Source organism: Pocillopora damicornis, chromosome 8, assembly GCF_964200805.1.
Source record: "Pocillopora damicornis chromosome 8, jaPocDami1.2, whole genome shotgun sequence".
Taxonomy (NCBI): Eukaryota; Metazoa; Cnidaria; class Anthozoa; order Scleractinia; family Pocilloporidae; genus Pocillopora; species Pocillopora damicornis.
The window spans coordinates 8,387,703-8,408,363 of NC_142677.1; the positions used below are offsets into that span (position 1 = coordinate 8,387,703).

Genomic DNA, 20,661 nt, shown 5'->3' on the forward strand with positions numbered 1-20,661 from the left:
TAAGTATAACTTAAATACTAGTTCTTAACTGCTCCAACTGACCTCTCATGACCAATCTTTCTATTTTGACTATCAGAAATTGAATGAAATTTACTGTTAACAAATTAACCATTTGTCAGATTTTGTGTGACAATTGTGCAGCATAGTGCAACTAATGGTCTGAACTAAATGTGAAATAAACCTTTTCATACAATTACTCCCCTTTTGTCTTTTTCTTATAACTAATTTTGGTTGTTGCACAAATATCCAAAAGCCATGTGACTGATCACAGCTGTCAAATGCATATCTTGGGCAAATGAATCAATTTTAGGCAGTTACACTCCAATGTCCAGCACAAAATTTCCAAGGAAAATATGATGCAACCCCTGTCATGCAAAAAATATGAAAGTGGGGAGTTCAATGAAATCTGCTGAAGGAAGAAAAAGGAGGAGTAAAGAAATTCAAGGCTTTTAAAAACAAAATAAAGTAAAACAAAAAAGACAAAGTTTGATTTATAAAAATTTTCCATTGAATTAACATTCTTTCAGATTGACTTTTGGTTTGACTTATGGTAGTTAAATTTTAATACTGGTGACAAAGTTATGGTTTTAGGCAACTTATTGGAAACTTTGAAAAATGTTGAGCTTGCAGCCTTACTTCACTGGAATAGTCATTGATTCCAGGTTCTAACTGATGCCTGTTTTCACTGTGTTTTTAATGAACTTGAAGTAAGTAATCTGTTACATTATTTAGCTTCTTGCAGTATTTAGTGGTCTTTGTTGTGTAATTGTTCGTTTTTGTTTTGGTTCTAGTTACAGTAGCCAGGTTGGGCAGTATTATTCAGCTGTCACACACTTCATGTACCAGGTGCATTATCTAGTGATGTTAGATTTTATTTTATTTTATTTTTTTAATTTTTCATAAACAAAATAACGTCAATAGGGGAAAGTACAATTTGTTATTTGATTCACTCATCCCAGATTGCCTTAAAATATGTTTTTTAAACATGTGAATTTTCTCAGATATAGAAATACAGGGTGACATGCTTTTTCTTTTCCTAGATCTGTTTATGTTTTTTATGTTTATGAAAAGGATGTCTTGTCACAATTTGATGCAAAAGGCCTGTAATTGAGTTTTCTATTTGTGTTTGTTTTTTTTTTGTTTTTGTTTATTTTCTTTTTAATTTGCCACCAATAGGAGCCAGAAAATGATCCACGTTATTGCTGTTACTTATGGGTAGCTCGTGGTCCACTTGTATTAGAAAACTGTCCAGAGACTCCAGCAACACTGACTTTATATCAATTGGTTTTTGCCTCAAGAGATATACTGACAGGTTATGGGGTGATCTACAAGGTACGTACAGTCCAAGAGTTTCCTTAGAACTTTAGTAAGATTTGATGACTGGTGACAATCATGATGGTCACTCTTTAGGTAGGTTTGATTTGTCACTGATGTTTGGTGTATCAGTTGGAGGGTAACAGAGTATGATTTTTTTTTCACTAGAATGTGTCTTTACAAGATAGTGAATTCTGTGTAATTGTTTCCCATTAGGAACTTGGTGGTGTTGGTCGGAGATTTGAACATCAGCTTACTTCTGATGTTCATCATCTTGCTGATGCTACATCGGTGGGAAGTAAAATTGTGTGCTGTTACACTTTAGGTAGGGAGAGACTTCCAAGTTTTACTTTCTTTTATGAGTGACATTTTTCATACCAGTTTGATTTCTATTTTCCTGTGTCTTGTATTCATGATCACCGTCTGAAACAAAAGGAAAGACAAGTTAAACTTGTATGAAACATTTTGAATCAAGAAAAATTTGAGCCACAACATTTACCAAACCATGGTAATAATCAATTCCAAGGCAATAGAATAAACCCTAAGTTATAACACTTTCCCACTGATCTAATGGCACTCTTGCATTTTAATTTCACATTTCTACATATACTGGACATTTATGATTGTCACATGTTTAATAGTTCTCTTTCTATTTTAGAAAAAGGTTCCAGTGCATTGGACAGTCTGAGGGTGGATGAGAGTGCAGGTGCTGAGAGTAAGATCTTCCTAGTCTTTTGCTTTCTTGAAATACTTGTAGAAGTTTTATTCTCACTGATGTATGTACAAAGGTGTTCAAGTAAAACAAGAGTCAAGGAGACAGTTTTAAGATTAATTGGAGAGAGGTAGTCAGACATAGTTGTAGTGTAACTTTCACAGTGAGGAAACTTCTAGATTTACCTAACCATGAAGATAATGATAAACTGTTCTTACATAACCTCTGATCTTCTGACCAAATTATCCAGGGAAATAAATCACACCTAAAAAAACTAAGTTTATTTTATGCAATCATTTTGCTTTTACAACACGTTTGAGTTTCTTTGCGTTCTTGAAATACAAAAATTTCACTGAACTGTTTGGAACAATTTTAACTTTTGCTAGCCAGCTGAGGTTACAAAAGGGAAAGGAAAGGAGGTTCTCACACTGAATAGGGGGCTTGAGTTAGGATAACAGACTTGATTATGTTACCCAGTTGTATGTTTGTTGCCAAATGAAGCACCAGCTTTCTCCTTCACCCAGCCCTCCTCCCACCTTTTCTCTCTTTCCCAATGTTGTTCCTTTGAAATCAAGATACATGTTAAGAATGCCAGCAACATTTTTATTTTTTGTTACAGCTGTCTTGAATATGATCCTTTTGTAAGTGTTCCAGTGGGTTGTCAATTAAGTACTGTTGTACTCTTTTTGTGACAGATAAAGGGCATTCAGTGTGCTAGGATACTGGGTTGATTTAGAGAATATGCATTAGCAAAAGAGAAGAAAACCAGGTTAAAACCTGAACATTTTTAATTAATTTTTTATTTGCCATAAATGTCAAGCTCAAGCTCACAAATGCCTTAATTAAAAATGAAACTCCCAGCTTTTTTTTAGAGTGAGTTAAGATGTAATCCTAGACTAGGTAGAATGGGTTCAAGAGTAAAACTACTGTGCACTCAATTATTAAGTGTTTTTTAGCTTAATTTGGGGTGGCTGAGTTAGTTGTATTATATCTTTGTTTCAGTGGAACATTTTAGGGATCTTACTCTGGCTGTATGTGTTTGGGAAGCTCCTGCACAGGATCCACAATCCAGGCCCACATGTCATTTGGGGATCTTTGATATTAATTGTTGGTACCATTCACAAATGCCCCCGTCCATTAGGTTAGAGTTATCTGATATGGTTACAGCTTAAGATAAGTAGAACAGCCACCTGGCATGAGGTGGACAAATGAAATAGGAGTACCCCATGGCTTGTTATGTACATTGTATGTTATCAACAAGAAGGGGATTGAAATCTTTTGATCTTTTTCTTAAATTAAGACTTATATGGTTACTGCCATTCAGCAGGAAACAAGCTTATGCAAACTTTGAATCCACTTGATTTTCTTCTTAGAGGCATTTTTGCAGCTTACAGTACTTCCAGGCCCTTATTGAACAGTTCAATTCTTTTTAGGTCTTTAAAAAGTGTCATCATGAGTGTGAAATATAGTTTGATTCTATAAGTGTTACAAAGTTACAGAAGTATTATGAATGTTTATTTATTCCACTGAAATCGTAAATGCTTCTTTCTATTTCATTTCCTTGTGGTCAGAGATGCTATGTTTGGTAGTAAGGATCCAACATGTCCATTTTTTGCTTTTTTTTCGCTGGCTGACATCTTAGATGCTGCATCACCGGATGGTATTGTGGTATGTTACTGATTCACTACTTGACTTATCAAATGAACCATTCTGAATCCCAGAGTTGTCTCTATCATCTCTTTGCTATGGCATTCATTTTGGATGAGATGGAAAGAAGAAGGGGTTAAACATTTTGTTATTAAAAATTTTGATCTGTCATGCAGTGTAATGAATGATCCCTCAACTTAATCCTTTAATCCTTTAAAACAAAATAAATGTATTGTACAACTATTATGTGCTCCATAAAAAGGCTACAGGCTAATCATGATAGATATTAAAGTTCCTGCATCCCTTTAAGGTTACTTCCCACCTTCAGAGGCAGAAAAAAATTGATATTTCTTTTATTTGACTAATCTGAATTATAGCATTCCACCAATTCTTTCCATAAAAAATTCTGAAATCTTTCAAAGCACCCTAGTTAGTTAGAAAAATGTATTTTCAAATAATTTTTCCATTTTTGTCATGGGTTTTGCCTTTGCCTTTAGCAACTTTGCTCATTATTGTGTCGTCCACCTCAGCGCTCTACTGAGTGATTGAGATAAAAAGAAATGTGTCTGCGATGGGTTACTCTTCCCGAGAAATCAAGATCCATCATCATTGACTCGAGGAGGTCCAGTTGTCCCATTGGTTTGCAGTTTCAGGAGGCAAGATAGTCTCCTGGAGTGGTGCAAGTTGTTTGCAAACCTTTATGAGCTAAAGTCTCACATTTGATTTTGAGAAGAATACAAACACTTTGAGCAAATTTGTAGGGTATATAGATTTGACCAATTTTCATCAAGTTTTGCCAAAACATTCCAGGAATAATGAAAAATGAAAGTGTGTCAGGAAATTTTGATTTTTCACATATTTGTCCCTTGGTGTCCATTTACACAACATGCCTTGCATGTTTTTAGCTACTCCAACTTTAGATGCCAATATCTCAACAACCAATCAGAATATTGAAAAGCCTGACACTCTTTCGTCAATTGATGCCTTTTGAATAAGATTGTGCAGCCATTTTGCTTATGCTGCAGCATGCAATACCCAATGAATTTAATAGAAGAACCTTTGGCCCTTTCATGCCTTACCGGCTCCTGACACTTCCTTAAAAGGAAAGGTTCTTATATTACATTTTTTTATTGTAATTTACAGTTATTAAGCTTTCTTCTGATATATAGTGTGCTAGGTTTTTTAGTGAAACTAGTGCATGTACAAATTTTTTCCCGAAGGACAGCTGCGAAGGTGGGAAGTAACTTTGTGATAGATCTTTAGACTAAGATTTTTTAAATATAGCCAAATTGCTTTCTTTCTTATTCTGAATATTATTGTACTGCAATGCAAAAACTGGTTAACTTACCAGCAGATGGCAAGAGAATTTGTTTAATATTCTCATCTTTACTGGGTATAAGGCACTTGATCCCTTTTAGTGCCGGGTTCTTGTGTTTTATGTGCAGGTAGGATAATAATAGAGGGTAGTGGGTGAGGTTTGCCAGATTAGTACATTACTTCAGGCTAATTACCTCTCCCAGTTCATTTTTTTTTGTTTTCTTTTTTTGTGTTTAAGGATGTGTTTGTAAATGCTAAGTCCATGGGCAGCTTTGTATCAACTGCAGGGTCAACACTTGAGGAGCACATGTGGCCAGCATCTCTAAAATTTGGTTAAGAGTTTCTTTTGTTTGGTGTTCTGGTATTTTTCATGCACTAAGACTACTTAGTGACAACCTTGCAGTGAGCTGCAAATGAGAATACATATGGACCCTGTGATGACCTTGCTTACCAAAGAGTTTCTGTGGCTCAGTGGTAGAGCATTGAAGTGCTAATTTCAAAGGTCTGAGGTCCAACTCCTCATAGGACTCACAACAAGACAAAAAACTTCTTTTTCATTTTCCATACCCTTGTCAAATTCTTGCATCTTTCTATGGTTAATTCTGTTTACACACATGAACAATTGAAATGAGGAATTCTTGAACATGTTGATGTAGTGAATTACACACTTATCAAACAATATAGGGTTGGCCTAACCAGGAGTAATGATGATACATATCCTATTTCTTACTATGCTTTCTTCCATTAGCTGATTTTTCATGCAATTTAGTCTACAATTTGTTTTTGTTTTTCTTTTCAAAACTCTTATTTGCTTCCTAATATCCCAAACAATTTTTGATTTTTGTATTATTATTTCAGACACTTGTTGTTTGTTGGAGACAGGACTTGTGCACTCCAAATTCCTGGGAGTTCAACGTCAGGTGAGAAGATGTATTGACTCACTCGATGCTCATTTTGCCCATTGGCATTACTGGCATTTGAGGCAGCAACAATGGTCTTCCACTGCTGTCTGCCACTGGCCAGATTATGGGTTTTATTTCAGCTGTCAAAAAATGCTAATTAGTGGTAGTCCTACCATGCTTGTGCCAACCTTTGGGTTTCAAATGTATTGCTGTCTTGGTAATGGAACCATTTTCCTTTCTGGTGGCTGGTTATGTCCTTATCTTTATTCCTAGTAATTTGGTTCTTCCACTGCCACCATCACCATTGTAAGCAGGTCTGCAGAATCTTTTTTGAAAGCTTAGAGTCACCTTTAGAAATCTCTGCTCTTAAGTTGTTTTGGTGTGGAGCTTTACCTTTTCTTTCATGGCTTTAATGATTTCATATTTGTTTGGAGTAACTTCCTTTAGGGCAGACTCTGTAACTGATGGTTGGGAGATTGTTGAGGGCATCTTTGAAGTAGTCTTCCAACAGGTGTCCTATTTTTTAAAATTCCTTTTACTTTTGGTGTGAACTCTATCCTGTGCAACCTTCATGGAGGTTTTGTTTTTGCTATTGTATTAGCTACAAATTGTCCTAGTGTTTCTCTGCAGTTGTATGGAAGGTTATTAGCTCTTAATATTTTTATTGAAAAAAAAAGGTACTGTAGTGTGTATTATATAGGTACTATAGATTCAGCACATAAAGGAGAAAGTGCTTTTATATGAAAGAGTGTATATTGATTTCCTCTTTCTAAGATTTCAAATTCTGAACAATCATGGAAGCAAGTTGAGAGTACTGTAGCTGGTGTTTGTGGGTTGTGGGTATCAGGTTGTTGGCTGTGGTTTGTGGCTACTAGGTCTTGTGTTGTCATTGGTTCAAAATGTAGATTGCTCATCAGAATTGCAGTCAAGTCACCAATGGTTCAACTAGCCAATACCAACTTGCCGACGTATAAAATCGAGTAGAGGCATAGGTGAGTTGGTCTTCAATCCAGTACAACTTATTAGAAGTTAAACATATAGAAAAGTAAAAGATCTTTAGTAAAAAAACAATTTTTTTTCTTCCAACAAAGTTTATAAGGATCTCAAGGGGAATAGAGCAAAGTAAACATCACCAATGACCAAAAAAGCTTTAGACACGAACAAGTTATTGTGACAACAACACTGTAAAGAATCATCATGTCAATTGGTCAGATTTCTTGGAAAAAACTTGGCTTTCTAGACAAGATCTTTGGTAGAAAAAATTCTTTTTATATCCAACAAAGTTTATAAGGATCTCAAGGCGAATAAATCAAGGTGAACATCGATAATGACCAAATAAGCTTTAGATGCAAATGCCCTATTGTGTGAGAACAACACAGTAAAGAATCATCATGTCAATCGGTCGGATTTCTTAAAAAAAACTTGGCTTTCTCGACAAGATCTTTGATAAAAAACAATACTAAAGATCTTGTCAAGAAAGCCAAGTTTTTTTTAAAAAATCTGACTGATTGACATGATGAATCTTTACAGTGTTGTTGTCACACAATAACACATTTGCATTTAAAGCTTTTTTGGTCATTAGTGATGTTCACCTTGCTTTAATCACCTTGAGATCCTTATAAACTTTGTTGGAAATAAAGATAATTTTTTTTACTGAAGATCTTATCTAGAAAGCCAAGTTTTTTTTCAAAAATCTGACCAATTGACATGATGATTCTTTACAGTGTTGTTGTCACACAATAACTTGTTCACGTCTGAAGCTTTCACAGTCATTGGCGATGTTCACCTTGCTTTATTTGTCATGAGATCCTTATAAACTTTTTTGGAAGAAAAGAAATTGTTTTTCACTAAAGATCTTTTACTTTTCTATATGTTTAACTTCTAACTAGTTGTACTGGATTGAAGACCAACTCACAGACATCTCTACTCCATTTCATATGTCAGCAAGTTGGTGTTGGTGGGTCAAACTGTTGGCGACTTGACTGGATACCGCTCATTGAGGTTATTAAAGAAAAACTGATTACAATCTCAAGCACAGAATTAAATGTCAATTCACATTTGACAATTTTTCTATGACACTGAAAGGCAACTACCCTGTAAGCCTCTTGGTCAAGTTCTCCTACACCAGGTCCCTCTTGTTTAGCATAGGAGAAACCAATTGATCTCTCAGGGTAAAACAGATGCAGCGAGCAATTGCTGAGGAACAAAGTTTCAACTGTTGTAAATGGTATAAAATAGTTTAACTCAGATCAGAGCTCATTGTTGCCTCACTAAGAACTCATTGCCAATCTAGTGCTACCCACAACCTGGTGCCCACAACTCACAATGCATAAACAGTGGCTACTCCCACAGATATTTCAACACATGTATAAGTGTGAAGAAAAGAAAAAAAAAACAGAAAAAATGAAAATCATGGTGTTTGTAACATCCTCTTTGGCAAATCCTATTTTTGCTGAAATTCCAATCTAAAGTTCTCATGCACTCTATATATTTTTGTTTAGATTCTTGCTAACATAAGCACGCAGGGATTCAGTTGCCTCTCTGATGCTCATGAGTACTTCAATACATGCTATGTTGCTGGTCTTCTCCCAAGAAATTTTGACCTTTCCAAGCCACAGGATAGGACTGTAAGCATTATTTAGTTAGATAATTATGATGGTTTTTGTACTTCATGGGCTTTCTGGTTGTTATCTACTGTCACTCTGGTTTTACATGGGAAATACAGTAGCACCCTGCTAACTTGAACTCAGTGAACTTAACACCCCCCCCCCCCCTTAGTAACTCAAGCAAGATCTGATTTCCCTTGAACCCATTTCTCAGTCATTTACCATCAGCTAACTCTAACTATTTTTTTTGTTTCCCTTTGGGAGTTCAAGTTTGTGGGATTTCCACTGAAATCATAAAATGAAGACAATGCAAAAAAAAGTCAACAATATGAAATATTATTTGTGATTACCTATCCAAGTTCTAACACCAGTAAACAGGGCTCAAATTTATTGGGCAGCACAAGTATGTGGCTAATTTCCATGATTTCAAGCAAAAGTTTTAACATGGTCTGCCACAGGCATCCCACATAAAACCAGATCACTTGATGTGTAAACATTAGTTAGGTCATCATCAGTTACTTGACTCTGATGATGGTGACTGTTGATCTCAGTCATTGTACTTCTCAACATACTCTAACTATATTTCCTGTAATTCAGTTCCTAAGTTTCAGGGGGTAGGGGGTATCAATTTGAGCCTGAAATTAAAAGAAGCCATTTTCCAAGGTTAAGAGTGGCATAGCATTAAAACAATCAAATAAGCCTATGGACTAATTTTTTGGCATGATGGGTTTCTTTCCCAAAGGTTCTGTGGAGTCATATTTGAAGGTTTGGTAGAGAAGCTCAAGGGTGTGTAGAGCCTGGCACATTTACATATGTTGGTTGATTTTTTTCAGTTTCACTACGAGGCTCTTCTTTCAGTTGCCTTAGAGCATGGCTTGGTGACTTTCATCACATTATGCATTCAGAAACTGGGGACAGGAAGTAAGTTGAATAACTGATTTAAGTTCATTTCTTGGCATGAAGAAATTAGGGCTATGAAATACTCCAAACCTGTGGTTATTATAATAATTTGTCTCGCAGTTTCAGTGATTCCTATTCATGAAAATCTAACACTGTCACTATCATCTTCTTGGGTGACATCAAGCTGTAATCAGTCATTTACTTCAATAATATTGCATAATACTGGATTCTCAATGTATCCCTTCCTACCATAATTTCCAGTCATTAACCCGCAGGTAATCTGTTGATTTTGCATTAAACGTGCACCACTGCGGGTAATAGGGAGGTGCGGGTTACATGACAGTTTTAAATTCTTCTGGAAGTTGAATTGAAAAAATTTATCCCCTACCTGTGTTTCCACCTCTCAAATGAATTTTATTGTAATAAAAGTGCCACAAAGCAGCACGAAAACCTGATGCCAACTTGAGTTTATTTCACGCATAATTAGTTGCATGACAAACAAATTTTTATTGGCACGTGGCAAGTGGATGTCAGAGGGAATCCATACCTTTACTGAAACAAGAAAAATGAGGAGGGCCACCCATGCCAAAGTCTGCGACTGGGTTGTGCGAGCTTGAGAAGCAGTAAAATTTTTGTCCATCAAGAATGGTTTTAGAAAAGCAGGAATAACAAGTGGCACTGACGATGATGCATCTCAGACATCCAACATCCGTGACGACAAACAAATAACATTTACTCCAATTCTGGATTCTGTACTCGATGCTCAGTTAATGGACTTATTTAACAGTGACACAGAGGATGAAGATTTTAATGGATTTTGAACAGAACTTACTTATCATTCAAGTTTTAACACTTGCCCCAGCTTTCTTTCGACAAATCAACATGGTGCTGAACAATCGCTTGCACAAAATGTGGCCACGAACTCACATTCTGTCAAGTATGAAATGTTAAGATTTGGGTATGGGTCGCCAGTGTTTTTACTGTATAATTTTATCAATAAAGTATAAGCTAATATTGACAAAGAATTGTGCGCGTGTCTGAATTGAAAGACTGAAATGTATCGCCTTAATGTCACGTTTTCGCCACCAAAAAAGTTGTATAACAACGTGCGGGTTATCCATCAGTGCGGGTAATCTGTTATCTCTTTTTTTCACCGTATGCAATAATTGGCCATGCAGGTAAACGACCGGAAATTACGGTACATATAAATATTGGTCATCTCATTCACATTTATTCACATTTTGCCTTCTAATGGTGTTTAGGATTTCAAAAGTGACCAGGGAAATGTTCAGAAGAGAGCTCCACACTTTTCAGTATTCTTTCTTGTTTTCTAGCAGGATTTGTAGAGTTCATAGTCATCAGGAATCCACATAATATATATATATATATATATATATATATTTTTTTTTAATGCTTTTAAACATCTTTAGATAGTAGAAGATGTCAATCAGAGTTTTTATTATTTGGTCTGAACTTGAGAAACATCACCAAAGAAAGAAAGAGTACTTTGACCAATGGCGAACCTCTGAATGAACAGATATCAAATTTAAAATGCTTTTCAAACCCCTCAAATATCTCACAGTTTTGGAGTACAAAAGTTTTTGTAGCATATAGTACATTACAAGGGGCAGGCTTGTCAACTTTTAGGCAAATTTTTGTTGTTGCAAGAGGTCAAAAAAGGGCTTTTTTCAGCTTTGATTATTGAGAGCTCGACTAATAGTTTTATTTTAACGTATTTTCAGAAACCACTGTGGTTTTATTTACTGACTACCAAAGATAATTTAATGCACAAAGTTCAGAGATTGCCATTTTAGAGTGCAGGGCATGTGTCAATGTACTTGGCAAACTGATATTGAGTGGTAATGTCTAAAAATTTTCAGCCAAAAACAGCAACAGAAGAAAAACTCCCTCTCTTATTAATTTTTCTTTGCACATAAATTGGGAATTCAGTGGTAAAACTGCCAATGTAGTTTGTCTGGACTAGAGATCCAATTCTAGTGACAAATTGAGACAATTCTGTGTACTCCATTTTTTTACTTTTTATTTCCTCTTTTTTTTCCAATTTTTCTTTTTCCATGTTGATGTTACTACTTTATGGTAAATTTAAGTCATCAGGAGGCAAACATGAGGGAGATAAATGAAATCTGAAATAGCAAGATTGAGTAGTTGAGAATTTTCGCCAGTGACATCAATTTTCCTCCTAAAGTTCTCAGTTGTTTTATCTTGTTTTGGAGCTGAATTGACTCCCTTAGCCTAAGTCAAAAGGTTTTTCCCTTCCATAACTTGATCAAGTGTACACTTGAACAGAGCTGTTTTTAAGTAGTAACGAAATCCAAAGTATAGTGCTCATGAAAATGTGTACTTTCTGTCCTCTGACGTGCATCTAAATTGTAAACTTAGATTGAAGAAAAGTCAAAAGTGAGTGACCATCCAACCCACAGAAGGATGAAATTAGCAGATATATGTATCAGGCACTTATTAATTTCCTTTGCTGTAGTGAATTCAAACTGCTGCTTACTTTGCTAGCATGACAGCCAAATTATTCAAATTAGTATGTTGAGCAAGCTCCATTTATGTTATGATATAAAATGATCAGAGTTTGTGCATCAAACTTACAGTATTTGCTAGTAGCTTAATAAGTCTTAGATTTTGACCACTTTGAAATGAAATGTAATGGGACAGAACTTTTAGAACACACCAATTGACACTCTAAACATTTTAAACAGTTTAAATTTGGCAAATTATTGTCCTGCGATGAAAGAGGTGAACTACAATGTATTGAATATCATATTGATTAGCATTCTGTTGATGTTTTATTGAGAAACTCTTTTAAAAAAATGGTTTAAGTTATCTTATATCCTGAGTTTAAAGAGCCTAAGTTATCCAAACCTGTATGCACATTTCAGAACCAAACAACAACATGACCTTCAGTGCAGTATCTTCTGTTTGACGTTTTTAAACAACACAGAAATCTCTCATGCATATCTTCTCCAGCCTGGGACTCAGAGTAATCATACCTCATGAGTTCAGTTCCCTTTCAATGTCTGAGCCCTTGCAGGGTGGGCACTATCTTACTATTGTGGTGGCAAGCTGCTTTATCTGATCTTAGAAAGGCCTTTTTTATCCCCAGATTTTTCAACTTTATGGCAACAGAAAGATTTTCAAGGAATGCAGCACTAAGAACCAGTCTTTTTTAACAAGTCTTTTTTACTTCTGTTAAGATGGTGAATGTAGTTGGATACTTCTAGGCTTTCCACCCATCTTACAACATTGCACTCACATGTCAATTCATTCCTCTCTCAGCTAACCATTCTGCTTGCTTATCCTGCAACTTCATAGCCATGAACTTCATTGCCTTGATCTCTTCATTTATTTACTTTATAGCTCTTTATTCCACTTATGAATAACCAAAATTTGAGACACTTGCTTGCCATTATTACACTCAATGCTGTGCCATTTCGTTCAGTAGCCAACATGATATTTCACTCACCAAGTAGCCATTTTATTCAGTTTAAAGCCTGACACACTTTGTTTGTATTAAAAAATTTTTTTTCTTAAAAAAAACTAGGTGCCTTATTTGAATTGATTTCAGATGTGACTCATGCAGGCTGCAGTTTGAAGTTGATACTGGATTGGGCATGGGACCGTGTTGTGGACATAAAAGACCAGTTAGATCAGCTTTGTAAGAATAGTGAATTTCCCTTTTATTAGGAAAAATTGGGAAGGTTGTCCAGATTTTTTGTAGTTTACCCTTATGCTATTTGTTTAAAAAAAAAATTCATCTTGTCTTGTTTGAACCAAGTAATACATGTAGGTAATTTTTAATTAGTGGTCAGAAGTCAGGCTTGATCTTTTGCTAACTAAAGGAATCTGCTTAATGAAAATTTTGAGTGGATTACTAAAGCCAATTGCCCTCAGAACTTTTGCCAAACTGTGTAAAAGGGTGCAAGCAAATGGAAGCTGAACAGTCAAATACTCCTACTGACAATAGCCCTTGACAACTGATCAACTAATAACACCAAGTTAGTTAATGTAATAACTAACAGTGAAGTTACTTTGTTGAAGGTGTTCCACTGTTTGATGGAGGAGGTGGCACACCTGATGAGCAGATGCTTTTAATGTTAGACAATCAGAAGGTGCAGCTGGCCCATTTAACAACTGTATTCCAGGCTCTGATAACCAAGTCAGCTCCAACTACCTATCAGGGTAAGGATTCTTAACTTCTATAAGAACATGTTGCCAAGTGACAGCATACTGTAGATTCCTTTCTGAGTGGTGAAGTGGAAGTTGTTTGATAGAGGAGTTCAGGAACCACTACTGAAAAGAAGTGTCTTTCTTTATTGATTGGACAATAAATTGGCTCTAATTTTAATCTTTTAATTACACTTGGAACTCCATACTTTGTTATTGAAGGTTTGAAGGACTTGGAAGCAAGATACAGTGTTGTTGGAACTCTTGCACTGGTAAGTATTCCATACTACACCCACAGTTGTGCATTTACAATGGTACATTAGATAAGGAAAAAGTGCCCTTGAAGTCCAATTTTACCATCTGGAAGTTTTCATGACTGTATGGTCTTCACCCATATACTACAAACTAATTGTGATTTTCAGATACCAACACAGCACTGTGATTTTATTGAAGAGCTTTTCTCCAATTTTCTACTGTCTGATATTTCACAAATAAATTCTGAAGTTGAGTTTTCGATTGCCTATTGGTTGACAAGGGAGAAGTCCAAATCAACTATCACACATAATTCAATTCAGGTGATTTATCTAATTGTCTGAGAAAAAATGTCTATTAGATAATCAAAACTTAACAACAAGTCAGGCTCATGTTTTAATTTTATTTTGTTCACAACCACACAATACTTAGCCACTCACTATCTATTACTGAAAAGATAGCCAGTAGGGCAGCCAATCAGAGTGCAACATATATAGGTAATAGAATGTAATCACAAATAGGCTTCAAACTGTTCTTAATCTTGGTGGTGGAAGCACCAAACCTGACTCCATGGGTTTGCTTCAATAAAGTGAATTTGCAGGAATGCTGGAGTATTTTGAAGCCTACTGATCAAACCCATGCCACCTGCACAATGTCAGTTCCTAATTTTTTGCCAATCAGAAGCAGGCTGCAAAAGTGAGACAACATCACAGTGGCCACTGTTCTCGTACTAATGTGACTGCTTGTTGATCACTTCCTGGCAGACTCCCTGGCAGACTCTGATAGGCTGCAAATTGAGTTGACTGTCAAAATTTTTTTCATTGATAACATATTGTTTGAAATGAAAATAGTTTGTGCAATAATCAATTTGCTGAAATATGGTGTATCCAGGAATTGCTGATGTGAGTCATGACATGAGGCAGGGGGACTCTGTGCTCTTCGTTCTTGGTCATTTTTGTCTGCTTTGATTGTCACTTAACCATGAAGAACAGCAAACACACATGCATAAGAGGTCAGACTAACACAAGAAGCAATCTCTGGATTTCAACAATGCTGGACTTTATCAGGCTGAAAATAGGTGTGGATTTGCTTTTGAAAATCAAGTTCATTTAGGCAATTGCATAAGAATGCTGCTTGATCAACACATCCCTGGAGAGTTAACAAGTATCTTTTCAACCTTAACACCTTGTAAGAATGTGTTGGATGCTGCTTTGGAATAATGGTCAATCTAATCATACCCAGGGTCTTGACAAAAGCTACAAGTACTACACCTTTTTATAATGAATTGCTCCTTTCTGTCAGAAGCAGTAACTATTCCACATTGTTTTTGCATATACATGTTATCTGCTCTAATGGAAGGCCGCCCCTCAGAAGAACTGAACTTCGAAATCACAGCAGTTGATGTCAAGACTGACAATTGAGTGACTTTATTACTATCATCTGCATAACCAAACTGAAGTTGAAGTGTCTGAAAAATACATGTAAACACCACAGAACCAAGTCACAAATCCCATATTATTCAAACAGCATTGCCACTTTTCAACTTTGATTGAGAGCTGAAGATATATCTGAGAATCCTGGGTCAACAGTCAAGAGTGAATGGACACATCCTTGTACTAAAGCACTTGTCTGTCTACAGTGTAATAAGTGCGTTCAAAGAAATCAAAAACATTTATTTTGCATCAAATTGATGGATCTCACTCACACCCACTGTGCTGGAGTGGGTAACACTAAACACCTCATTTCATCTCTGCCAAATGAATGGACATGTTCCAAGTACCTTATTTCAGTATCACCCTACTACAGCCAAAATATATTAGACATATCAGAGACATTTAGTGATGACACTGAGGCTATAGAAAACCTGCACCTCAACACTTTAAAAAACAACAGTAAGAATTCGCGAGTCATGCACATCAGTACTCAGTGAAGGGACTATATTCAACAACCTGCTGTTAACTGTCAACCATTACCCCCTTAATGTTATTACAATGAGTGAGACTTGGCTTAAAAACAGCAAGTTGTTGTTCCAACACGTTACCATCCTCAGCTTCATTCATGCCTTTAAGAGCGGGGACAACACCAGGAGAGGGGGCATTGGCATATATATCAAGGAATCAACAAGTTTAACAGACATACTGATCTGGAAAAGTGATACCCTAATCTGGAATACCTGTGGATGGAGATCCTGGGGAGCAACAGACACAGCAGAGTTTTGCTTGGAGCCATTTATTGTTCTGACCTCATATTGCCATACAACGACAGATTTGAACTAATAATAATAATAATAATAATGATAATTTATTGACTTCTAAGGTGCAAATTCTATGTATATATATTCAAATGCACCGCAACATAATAATTACAATAAAGTAATGATGAAATAAAAATAATGATAATGATGATAATTGGAGTACAAAATAACAATTAAATGCAATTCATAATAAATAAGATATATAACATATAACTAATTATTACTTAAAATGTTCTATTTAAAACTTTATCAATGAATAAATAACTATAAAAACTTTATCAATTATAAAATGCTTTCTTGAAAAGAAATGTCTTTAGCTTCGATTTAAAACTATTAATAGAACTAGATTCTCTTATATCCCTTGGTAAATTATTCCATAGCTTAGGTGCTGCAAACATAAATGCTCGGTCACCAAGTGTTGCCTTAGACTTAAAACTAGGATAACTGACTACGGTCTTATCACTGGAATTCCTTAAATTATATCTTGAATTGGGCTTGCGTGTAATTAAATAACTTAGATAAGACTGTGCTAAACCCTTAAAAATCTTAAAAACAATTAATATGATCTTAAATTCAATTCTTAACTTAATAGGTAACCAGTGCAACCCCATCAACAAAGGACTAATGTGACAATATTTACTTTCGTTGCATATTAATCTAGCACACATGTGTTGAACACGTTGCAATTTGTTAATTTGATATTCTGAAGTACCATACAATAAGCTATTGCAATAGAAGTTCACTGCCATTCCAAAGACAAAGGAGTGGAAATCAAACAACTACCTCAGGCCTATTTTACTGTTGTCATCAAAAGTCTACGAATGTCTTGTCTTACATCAGATGACAAATTTTCTGTCACAACATGGCAGTCCTTAAAGACACTTTGAGTGGGTACAAAAAGGGACACAATACCACCACTGTGCTTCTGGCTATGAGGGATGACATTGTGAAAGCTTTGAAGTGGGGCAAGGTTACTATGGCCGTCCTAGCCAACTTTTCAAAGGCATTTGACACAGTCTGGTATGAGACAGTTCTTATGAAGCACCATAATCTTGGATTCTCCAAGTCCTATTTAAGAGGATAACCAGCTACTTGACCAATAGGAAACAGTTTGTTTTATTGATGAGAAAGCCTCTGAAACCATTGAAGTAGCATGCTGCATCCCACAAGGTTCCATTTTGGGGCTGGTGCTATTCAATCTGTACATTAATGATTTATCTGACTGCCTTAGACCTGTGAAGTCATACCAGTACGCAGATGACACTACCATATATAATCATGCAAGACCCTCTGACTTGATGTCCTGTGAAAAGCAACTCCCATGTGCCCTTGACATGCTTTCTACCTGGTCAGCTGAATCCAACCTGAGCCTAAACCTCAACAAAAATGAAAGTAATAATGTTCTCAACTGAAAAGCTTGCCAGTGTTCACAGTCTCCAGGATTATCAGTTGCATCTCAATGCAAATGGAATTAATCTAGAGAGGGTAAAGCCAGCCAAACTCCTTGGATCAGAGCTACATGAGCACTTAAAATGGAACCGCAACATTCTGTCTAAAACATTCACATGTTATGGTATGCTTGCTGTACTCAGAAAAATGAAGCATCTTGCACCCTTCCATGCAAGAAAATAATTGGCTGAATGTCTTGTTCTGTCAAGAATTAGTTATAATGATGTTTTATTTCATCAAGTGCCAAATTATTGATTGATCAGCTGCAGCATGTCCAGTTAGCAGCTGCCAGTTTGGTCACGTGTGAGTATGCAGACTTGTCAGATATCTTGAAATTGGGCTGGCTGCCTGTCAAACAAAACACAAACTGAAACTTGTGCAAACTTACTTACAAGGCACTGAATCGTGAAAAATAGCCTCTATATCTCCCCTTGGAGGTGTGTGTTCACCAGCACACTTTGTGATCCTCATCAGTACTCAATTTAGTTATACCATGGTACACCACAACTTTCACAAGTGAACACCACACCACAACACAACTTTCACACCAAAACTTTCACAAGCAAAAGTGGCAATACACCTGCAAGAATAATCAGCCATATTAAGTACAAAAGCTGATGGTCACTGTTAAATGCCTTAGCTAGTATTTGTATATAATTATATTAGTTAGTCATAGTCACTTTGTAAATATGTAAGTTAATCCTTAAATAGAAGCCTTAGATAATTCTTATATATAAAATTAATTATGCAGTATGCACAATTTTGTAATAGTGATAGATTTTTAACTAGTCGGTAGTTAGTTTGTAGCGTAGAAGAGCCACCCCTCTGATGGATATGCTAATGAACCATTGTCATTATCATTATCGTTATCATTATCATCATCATCCCATCATCAAACTTTTAAGAAGATTTTAAAAGATAAAATTATCTAGCACCTGTTCTATCCTGAAGATACAGGGTTTAATAATTATGAATCCAAGTGATTATTGTCTTTTAAAAGTAATTATGGTAAGTCACCTTTTACAAATCTTGAAAACTCTCTTATGTTTCACAAGGCTGTTGTTTATATGTTGGCTTAAATTTTTTATATTTATTTCAGTATCTTAAAGTTGTCCTTTGGCTCATTGGACAAGGCTTATTACCTGAACAATCAGGTTAGAATATTTAGACTAGGGTGGTGGCTAAAGAAGAAAACCATTGATTAATTGACTACAGCACAGATATTTGTCTGGTGACAGGCTGTTTTGATAAGCTTTCAATCATTGTTAAGATTTTGTCACCAGCTGATGTTTTTGATACAGTCTTCCTACTGGAAGATGAAGTTAGAGAACCATTGCGATTAAATGATTGCCTACTACATATGGGCCACATGCTTTGATTGAAGACCTAAAGTTTGAACTAACTAGACTTTATTTTATCTTCCTCTTGTCTTTTGTTTATGTTGTTTTTTTTCTTCCTTACTTTTTAGAGGGTTCAATTACAGGAAGTAAAAGGTGCAGAAAATAGACAATTTCCCTTAATTAGTAGTTGGTTACATAATAGGCTGTGATGTTGTATATTTGTTAGAAGGTTGTGACTTCAGTGCATTTTCACTGTGAGATCTATCTCTACAAGAAAGTGATTTTAAGTTTTTTAATGGAAACATGCATGCAGGTTAAAGAACCTTCTGAACTAGAATAAGGATAGCCTTTTTTTTTAAGATAGATGATCTCATGTAATGTAGGAAAGCCAATTTGTGGAGTGGTAGAATAGACTGGAAAGGTTTGATGGCTCACATACTTGGTTTGGAGCTTTACAGATAGTAAAAGATTATTATCACTTTTATACAGAGGACACTGTTACCCTGCTGTGCCTCTTTCTAGAGCATGTGAAAGCAGACGTAAAGACTTGGAAAACCTTTGTAGTAGGTACGTACATCTTTCATCACTGGGTTAAACAGTAACTACACTTTTTTTACACAGTAGTCTCTGAGAATGTTTGAATTTATATTCAACTCAGGAACTAGTTTGCAGCAATTTCTGAGATACCTTTGTGGATTCAATGATAAGTCTCTGTAGTCTTTCCAGAAAACATTATCTTATTTCTTAATACTGGAATTTCAAGTTAGTAAAAATAGCCTTTTTGTGAACGGTTACAAGAATGCCAAAAATTTGAACAGGCAAGAACTGTTTTCATTACCAAATACTTTTAGACAAGTATTTACACAACGACAACCATGTTTGTTTGCCTACACTGTACAAGCTGAGCTGTTTTTTAACTCTTTTTTTTCCTACAAGGAATGAGCTGAGAGGTTTTGATAGTTTTTCTCAAAATAATCTCTAGGAAATTAAAAATCCTCACAGACATCTCTTACTTATGACCAGATCAGTTTTAGAAAAGCATACATCCTCCAATTCCTGTGACTCTAAAATGCTTTGGCTTGCACAGATGAACAAAGAAACTCTGGTGAAGATATCAAGCTAGGACTTTATGTCAATTTCAATGACTAAAGAATTGAAACTGAATCTCTGCTGAATTTTCATTGGAATTGACATGAGACAAGAAAGTTGGGTCTTGACTTATATTTGAGAGTTTTCAGGATTTTAGTCAATGAGCTTAGTCCATCACTAAGTCTTGCAAGTTTGAGGGTCTCACCTCATAGCCAAGCTTAGCTTATAAGAGGATAAACACAGTATATCCTTTATGTGTGATTGAAATGGACTGAAACAAAGACCTCCATGTGGAGTTATGTACAGAACACTTAAAAGGTGACATGTGCCAGCACTCATAGAACAGTGATGTGACACAGTCAATATACAGACATTTACTTCTAAGCACATAGTAAGTGTAGGATTTTGGAAACAGCTTCTGCTTGATAGCACAGTTTAGGGTTCTGCTTGTGTTTTCCACCAAAAGATTTTGCATAAATGTAAATAACTACAAATGTCAGCTTGATAATTCCTGCTACCATGTTCAACTCTATATAATTATTGTCAGCTAATGGTTAGTTATTAACCCTTTAACTCCCAGTTCAAATTTGTAATTCTCCTTACTATCAACTATAAAATTCTTAGAATGTTAGTTCTAAGAATTTAGTATTGGATCAACTAATTATTTTCAAGTTTATATATTTTTTTA

General features: G+C 35.6%; 1 protein-coding gene across 1 annotated transcript in view; it reads left to right on the forward strand.

The window, feature by feature from the left end:
- The window catches only part of LOC113684621 (protein ELYS), a 52,408-nt gene that overhangs the window by 8,558 nt on the left and 23,189 nt on the right, over window positions 1-20,661 (forward strand). The window contains exons 5-20 of the mRNA XM_089180838.1: window positions 792-846; window positions 1,177-1,332; window positions 1,531-1,639; window positions 1,973-2,029; window positions 3,029-3,167; window positions 3,598-3,694; window positions 5,229-5,322; window positions 5,849-5,910; window positions 8,394-8,519; window positions 9,332-9,419; window positions 12,991-13,080; window positions 13,464-13,604; window positions 13,812-13,861; window positions 18,644-18,698; window positions 19,013-19,037; window positions 19,374-19,451. Of these exons, the coding sequence (XP_089036964.1) occupies window positions 792-846; window positions 1,177-1,332; window positions 1,531-1,639; window positions 1,973-2,029; window positions 3,029-3,167; window positions 3,598-3,694; window positions 5,229-5,322; window positions 5,849-5,910; window positions 8,394-8,519; window positions 9,332-9,419; window positions 12,991-13,080; window positions 13,464-13,604; window positions 13,812-13,861; window positions 18,644-18,698; window positions 19,013-19,037; window positions 19,374-19,451 (1,422 nt within the window). The remainder of the gene's footprint in view (window positions 1-791; window positions 847-1,176; window positions 1,333-1,530; window positions 1,640-1,972; window positions 2,030-3,028; window positions 3,168-3,597; window positions 3,695-5,228; window positions 5,323-5,848; window positions 5,911-8,393; window positions 8,520-9,331; window positions 9,420-12,990; window positions 13,081-13,463; window positions 13,605-13,811; window positions 13,862-18,643; window positions 18,699-19,012; window positions 19,038-19,373; window positions 19,452-20,661) is intronic.